At 35.4% G+C, this 8,160-nt stretch overlaps 1 protein-coding gene across 1 annotated transcript; it reads left to right on the top strand.

The window, feature by feature from the left end:
* Window positions 1-1,074: 1,074 nt before the first annotated feature.
* On the top strand, window positions 1,075-6,501 carry LOC146919837 (mitogen-activated protein kinase kinase kinase 5-like). Its single transcript, XM_085713233.1, has 11 exons — window positions 1,075-1,844; window positions 2,303-2,971; window positions 3,063-3,150; window positions 3,578-3,640; window positions 3,739-3,902; window positions 4,084-4,159; window positions 4,636-4,695; window positions 4,775-4,900; window positions 5,291-5,500; window positions 5,577-5,674; window positions 5,891-6,501. The coding sequence occupies exons 1-11, from the start codon at window positions 1,357-1,359 to the stop codon at window positions 5,922-5,924; spliced, it is 2,076 nt and encodes a 691-aa protein (XP_085569359.1). The 5' UTR covers window positions 1,075-1,356; the 3' UTR covers window positions 5,925-6,501.
* The last annotated feature ends 1,659 nt before the right edge of the window (window positions 6,502-8,160 follow it).

Below are 8,160 nucleotides of genomic sequence, written 5' to 3'. Positions count from 1 at the left end.
CTTTCTATAGACTTGACATTTTTTACGTTTGTGACAATATGATGTGGACCAACCATACATATGAAGGTTATGGAGCTTCGATAACTAAGTTGAAAGGCCTTTGATTAGAGATAATGGTATGAGGTCAAGGTGCAAATGAAGCAACAAGTTGTTAGTTTTCTTTGCCTTAAGATCTATGACAATTTTGGTCCACATGACCACATCATATTAATCAATCTCTTGATTTAAAGAATTGACGTACTTAAGACCTTATTTTAGGATGAAATAATCGTAGTTTCAATTAGGAACTATGTTTGGGCTGTGTGCGCACCTAAACACATGATATCATATGCACAACTATTATGCGTTTAGAAGGTATGCAGCTTAGACACCATGCCATCATTTTAAGTTTTGTGTAGCAATTGGGCACCAAATGTCCATGCGTAGGTTATATATACGAGTCTTTTTCTTTGTATGACATTTGAGGCTAACTTGGAAGTAAGAAAACACATTTGTTTGTGTGATGATCGTATCAAGGGGACAAACTCCTTGTTGTTTATGGTAGTGATACACTCCTTGAAGTTTCTATTTTTTCTCTGATGGCCGTTGTTGCGGCAAAATTGAGATAGACGTTGACCTGTGCCAATGAAATATGTGATTCGAGGAAACGCTCATGTGAGTCATTTATATTTTATGCTCCCCAATATAGTATGAGAGTGTATGAACACACACAAACAAGGATTTAGATCTCTTACACTTGCTACATTACACCGTACATATAAACTCTCACACTACACTTTATTTTTGATCGAATGAATTGCATTACTATCTTATTATTATTATAATAATAATACAGTAATATTAAAATATACTCTTCGTTAATAAAATATTTGTAAATAAATTCTTAAAATAATTAAATTACAATATGAAATGCCCAAAATTAGTGGGCCAAGGAAAAACGATAGGTCTAATGGACCGACTGTACATACAACAGCGAAATTCATATTACATATATTTTTACTAAACACACCTCCATTTAATGTCGTTAGATGAAGGAAAAAAAAAAGATAGAAAAAAGAAGTTTGCACATCTGGCGGGAACGGTAGAGCAGCGCATTTGGCGTTGCCAAACCGTGTGATTGTTTGCACACAGAAAAAACAAACGCAGCAACAACAAACAAAAACAACAACCAGAGAAAGAAAGAAAGAAGAAGAAGAAGAAGAAGATAGATAGAAGGAGAAAGAGAAGAAATCTACATTTTCTTTCCTCTCTTTTTCCTTCTCTTCCTCTTCTTCCCAATGACAACGTTTTACAAATAATGAATCATTCTTATTCTTATCATAATTATTGTAATGTAAATTATTGCATGCATTCGCCATGCGTTGGTTGCCAACCCTAATTTTCTCTCCTTCTTCCTCTTCATCTTCTTCTGCTACATCTCCTTCAACGCGAAAATCATCATCAGCTTCTTCTTCTTCTTCTTCTCCTTCATCTTCTTCTTCAGAACCTTCTGATTCAAGAAAGAGCTCGCGCGGCACGTGGCTTTTCGGCAACGGTAAAAAATCAACGCGATCAAGGAAGCTACGACACGTGGATGATGATCAGGTTCAATACGACGTCGTTTCAACCGCACCGATTCAACGGTCTCCGAGTGCAAGAAGCTACATTCGATCGAATACTTCTTCCTCCGTTGCACCTCAGCCATTGCCGTTGCCGGAGTCACCTGCTGGATTGTTAAGGCAAAGAGATGCTGATTGTCGGTTGCCGTCGCCGTCGTCGAAAGAAGCTTCTGGTAGAGTCACGGAATCTGATGTTAATGTTAATGTTGGTGTTGATTCTCTTCCTGTTGGATTTAAAATGCGCAGGTAACGAATTTTGGGGATTTTGTTAGGTTAAGTTCATTAGAAAATGCACTTTCATTTTTAAAATTAGTTGATAATTGCTTAATTATTAATGTCATCAAACACATACTAGTTATCAATGATTATGTTAGAACTACTCCAATGAAGGATATTCGGATATTCAATTGCGGTGACCCTGTACGCCCAACCTGAAGCTAATCGTTTTCCAGAGGCATTAACTTAGCTTCAGGTTGGGGTGCAGGGTCCACCGCGATTTAGACACCTTTCAAACACAATGTTCTTAAGAGTTGTACCATTGAAGTAAATGAGAGAGTGAATTGCTTAAAAAAGATATGTAAAAATATATGATTCAATTAAGGCACATAAAACCAAATATGGACATCGTGAATGGATAAGAATAGCCCTTTTGATTAATGAGGATTTTCTTGCAGCATGTTCTGACCTCTAAATTGCATGTACAGTGTTTTTGCAAGCAAAGAGACAAGAAGGAATGCGGAGAATGCGGAGACAAGGCCACCTGGGAGTAGGAGTGTGCGTCAAGATAAAAGCGGCGATGCAGCTCCAAGCTTTCGAGGAAATAACTTCCGGATAAGTGTCCCTCCAAGGAGTACTAGTACTTCAAATAGTCCCTTTACCAGTCCCACAATCAGCCCATATGACACCAAACAAGATGATTTTGTGCCATATTATTATGTGTCACCAAAAGCAAATCAATTCTGGTCTGCACCCGAAATGCCAACATCTACGGGGCAACCACCTCCTGCTTTCTTTGATTTATCCGCGTTAGGCATTGATAGCGCCTCTTCTCCCCATCAAAGTCCTGGAGGAAAAAACCCCAAAAGCCCAAATAGATCTTCTTCACCCCTGCCAAGGTTATCCCTTGACTACCCAACAACTGCACGGCGTGAAAGGTTATCTCTTGAATACCCAACAACTGCACCTCCTCCCAGTGTTCACCCCTTACCCTTGCCTCCTTGGCCTGGAACTTCCTTACCTTCACCCTCTGCCAATGCTACCTATTCTCAACCTGGAGTGGCTAAGACAGAATCCTTATCAATGAAAAGTCAATGGCAAAAGGGTAAACTTATAGGGCGAGGTACTTTTGGAAGTGTTTATGTTGCCACTAATAGGTATGTGTACCAAAATTAGGTAACCAGTTTGAGCTATTCACTTTTCTCTTTCTCATTTGGCATCTCTGAAACATATTTTCATTCCTTGCAGAGAAACTGGAGCATTGTGTGCAATGAAGGAAGCAGACATATTTTTTGATGATCCAAAATCCGCTGAGAGTATAAAGCAGTTAGAACAGGTTTTCATCCATCACTTGGTTGTTAATGTTGTTTATTTATTATCTGTATAGTGTATGAAGTATGTACATTTAAATTCACTATCTGTTTTATTTGTTATGTCTGTTGGTGTGGACACTCCAGTTATAAATTATAATCAGAACCATATTATTATGGTTAAAGAGTTTAAAATTTAAAATGTGAATGTAGCATATTTCAGTGTCAATGTCATAGAGACGGTAAATTTCATTGCAAGCTAGCCTATATGCAGACTGCATTGCTCATTGCTTTGGATTCTCGACAATTGGATATGTAATTATTGGGGGGAGATGGATGTGTGATCAAATTATCTCATCAATTTGCTATCTGAAATGACTTACCTATTCAAGATATTTTTTATTGTTAGTTCACTTGATCCTCATTACTATTTTGTACCCCTTTCTTTTTCAGGAAATTAAAGTTCTCAGCCATCTACAACATCCAAATATTGTGCAGTATTACGGTAGTGAAATAGTAAGTACTCTAATTCGTGATTAGGAGTCCTGTGTCCATGATAAGTAATTTTTTATAGAACTGCCACACAACCTAATTATAAGTTATAATATTTTCAGATAGAAGACAAGTTTTACATTTATTTGGAATTTATCCATCCTGGTTCAATAAATAAATACGTTCGGGACCACTGTGGTGCGATAACAGAATCCGTTGTTCGGAATTTCACACGACATATTCTTTCGGGGTTGGCTTACTTGCACAGCAAAAAGACAATTCACAGGTATGGGTCACATGCTTGATAAGCTGCTCAATATCCAACTAGGATAAGAAATCTCTACCTGATATTTGTGTAAATATTTTTGAATGGAGTGTGTTTTCTGCTTTTCATTTATTTTTTCCAGAAATTACTATTGATTTTTTATTTTGACCATCTGATGAAATTCTTTTTTCTTTTCATATAGGGATATCAAAGGGGCTAACTTGCTTGTTGATTCTTCTGGTGTTGTTAAGCTTGCTGATTTTGGGATGGCCAAGCATGTGAGTTGTAAAATTCCCCCTCTATGATGTACTTTTCAATAAAGAGAATGGTTTACTCGTTGTACAAATACTTTGGATTTTTAATCAATATCATGATACAAGAAGGAATTTGCGTTCCAAGTTCAGGAGTTAAACTTGAAGGACAAATTTATTGTTTGCAAAAATTTCTTTCTCTTGTTTGAAATCAACAATTCTATTACCCATTCAAGCCGGTTCAGTTGCAATTGACTAACGAAACTTCTTGCAGCATATATGGGTGATCATCTATTTATTTTCATTACTTGGATATGCTTGTGATGTTTATCCGTTTGCTTTTAGAACTGCGTGCTTCTCTAAGTTTTATAGGTTCTTTAGTTTGAATTATGTATGACATAGAATTATCCTTTCTTTTGAACTTTAGTAGCTTTCACCACCAATTTGCTGCCAGTAGTTACTTTGCCCCTATTATAATAGTCTTGGAATCTCTGTTTCCACAGCTAACTGGGCATTCTGCTGATCTGTCTTTGAAAGGAAGTCCATATTGGATGGCTCCAGAGGTATATTTGTATATATTTGAACTCTACATTACTCTTTTATGTATTACGTGTTCTTTACTCAAACTTGCTTCTCATACAGCTTATGCAAGCGGTCATACATAAAGATAACAGCTCTGATCTAGCTTTTGCAATTGATATTTGGAGTTTGGGTTGTACAATTATTGAAATGTTCACGGGAAAGCCTCCTTGGAGTGAATATGAAGGAGTAAGCCCCTACAATAAAATTCTGGCTCCTGTCAATTTTTTGTTCAGGCCACTTCATTATACATATAATAATTGGATTTCCCATTAGTATAATAAGCCCCAAAATTTGTTAAAATAAACTTGATAACAATGTGACCTCATATTTAGAAATGGTCTTATACGAGCTTATGTGAGAAACTGAATTTGCCAATGGAGGATATATAATATTGAATTGTTAATATCTCTTGTTTCAGTAAACTTTCGTTTAACAACCAACTCAAGCATCTTTATTCAACTCTTTTTTTCCCCCTTCTCTCTATTCTATATGTAGCTTGTGGATTAAGCAGAGGTGCTGTATGTATACATGTCATTCATATGTTAACTAGGTGTGAATTTTGATCTAATTATGCAGGCTGCAGCTATGTTTAAGGTAATGAAGGATACCCCTCCTATACCTGAAACATTGTCACCAGAAGGTAAAGATTTCTTGAGGCTTTGCTTTATAAGAAATCCAGCAGAGCGGCCGACTGCTTCAATGTTATTAGAGCATCGGTTTCTGAAAAACGTACAACATTCAGATCCTTCACCTTCCTCCCATCTATATAATGGAACAACCTCGATGGTAATAATATAAGATCTGTGGCTCTTTTCTATTTGCCAAACCATGCATTTGATATTAACTTTTCTTATGCTGGCAGGATAAACCCCATAGCCCCAGAGGGTTATCAGAAAACAAACCTGATCAGTTTTCCATTGTCAGTGCACAGATTGGAAAAGGGAAATCTGCCACCGAGAGGTGAGGATTCTTCATTAGTTACTTGGATATCTTGATTATCTTCCTACATTTTTGAACCTCTGAATCCATGACCCATCCTGCGTACAACTTGACCATTGCGTTCTGCATAATTTTTATGCATTATCCTTATCTTTAAGTATATGAGAAAGTAACTTCTACTTTACCATTCATTATCCTTTTCTTGAAGTATGTAACATGGTAACTTCTACATTACAGTGGCATTGCGATGTCCCACTCGCTCTACTCTTGAAGCATTTCCCTGCTCACCCTCGAAGTCTATACTCGGCTTGCAACACACTCAATCAGATTTGTGATTATTGTCATTGTAGATGTGTCAAACATGGCAATAGGAAAACAAAAAGGGTCATTTTCAGATGAATGTGATAAGGGAAGTTCTCACTCATTATACAAATGACTTGAGTTCATGCGTACCTTATTTTTGGTGACTTGCAGCTGTTGCTGATGTAGGTTCTTCCTGAAATTTTCATTGATGCCTATGAAATTAAGGATAAATTCAATATGGAGTTTATACTGCAAGTGAATGTAGAAGCAGATTTTGTATATTATTAGAGTGCTCCAACGGTGACATACGTTATGTAAAAAAAATAACAATTACATCAAAAGCTGTTGTTTTTCTTTTATTTTTTCATTAGATGGGATCACACCATTGTATTTTGTATTTGACAACTTTTCTGTAAAAAATTTAAAAATTGGACAGATATGTCAACATTAGGATGAAATCAAATTTGATTATGTACATAATATGTCTGCCTCATCCTCCGGTTTACGCAGGATGTAATCTAATAAAATGTTTTGTGTGCGTTTGATTCTATAGTGTCATAAATTGATATTAAATGAATTGATTATGTAATCTAATAAAATCATTTATGTTTTGATACATTCATGTAAAAGTGAATTGAAAAGGGCAAAAAATCAATTATAGAAGTCAAAATACAAGGAGACGTACTCAATTTAAGTTTTTGTGCTTTTTTTGTTGTTTTGGCAATGAAACGGAAATGCGAATTCCATCCAACATTTCAATGTATCAACTGTTTAATGAGTGCAATGTGCATTGTAGTTATGAGATTTCTAACCCCTTTTTTGGGATAAAAAAACTAAACAAAGAACTCCATTTTGATGAACTTTATAATTCAATTAAATCAAACGACTTTAAACATTATTGACTGACCCCACAAATCAATACGAGTCTTTCCAGCGTGTTTTGTCCTCACTCGTACGCTTTCTGAGAAACTTCCCAGAATGTTACACATCCCAAAATTGCTCCAAGTCAAGCACGCTTAACTGTGGAGTTCTTATGGAATGAGTCACCGAAAAGAAGATGCATCTTGTTGATGTAGGTAGTAGTACCAAACAATTATTACAAGCCTTCCTTCAACCATGCAGTCACATACCTGCACGGCCTCGGGATCTCTCTCATTCCAGTGTAATTCGGTTTGTCTAGAAGCTGTCGGGAGCTGCTCATTGTCGTGCCTTGTGCACCGGCAACCACTCCCCGTCCTCGTCAACCTTGGGTGTTACAATTATAGATTTTACATTATTCACGATATTTTTTTTCCCGAGGGGACGTGGTTCATGTTTTTTTTTTGAATCGGACGTGATTCATGATTGATCACTCAAAATTCAAACTAAATTTATCTTTGTTTATATTTGAGACCGAAGAGAGTTTATTGTATTATGCATATATATTTCGGAAATGCTTAATATTATTATGGACTCATTGCCAAACAAAAGCGAAGAATTTAATATCAGCCATATAATCTTATTTTCAACCTGCCGTATGTGTTTCAATTTTCCACTGCATCCTACTGTTTTGTTTTTATTCCTTGTTTAAGGCTAATTTTTGCATTTCTTGCTGATTGTTTTCTTAAGAAACAGCACAACCCTGTATATTTTTGAATAAATATTTTTTTATCGTAATTTAATTATATGTTTATTGATTATATTCATCAATATATATATATATATATATATATATATATATATATATAATTTATTCCTCTAATAAAAAAAATTATTTACTACTCTCTCCATCCCTTAATGTAACCACCCATTTGATTTTATTTTTGTCCCTAATAGATGCATTTATTACTTTTTTCCTAAACATGCCCCTAATTAATACTACTAACTTGTCTTCAAATATGAATAGTCAAATTTAATACACATACAAACAAAGGACAATTTGGTAATATTAATACACAAAACAGACACATTAATTACACTGACAACTTTTCTTAAGAAATGTGAAAAATGCAAAGGAGGGTTACATTAAGGGACGGAGGGAGTATTACCTTTGTAAACTGTATCAATTTATTTTTTAAGGAGATTTTTTGAAGGAGTTAGTAAAAATTAAATTATCTCAATAAGTATTTACTCCCTCCGGTCCTTATTATAAGAAAAAGTTGATTTTTTAGGTTCATTGTGCAAGTGATGTATCTAGTCTATATTTATAACAAGATACATTAATT

Source organism: Medicago sativa, chromosome 5 (genome assembly GCF_051527215.1).
Source record: "Medicago sativa cultivar Bolivia chromosome 5, Bolivia_mono, whole genome shotgun sequence".
Classification (NCBI taxonomy): domain Eukaryota; kingdom Viridiplantae; phylum Streptophyta; class Magnoliopsida; order Fabales; family Fabaceae; genus Medicago; species Medicago sativa.
The sequence above is the reverse complement of the archived record's forward strand: the minus strand, read 5'-3'. Positions and strand labels throughout refer to the sequence as shown.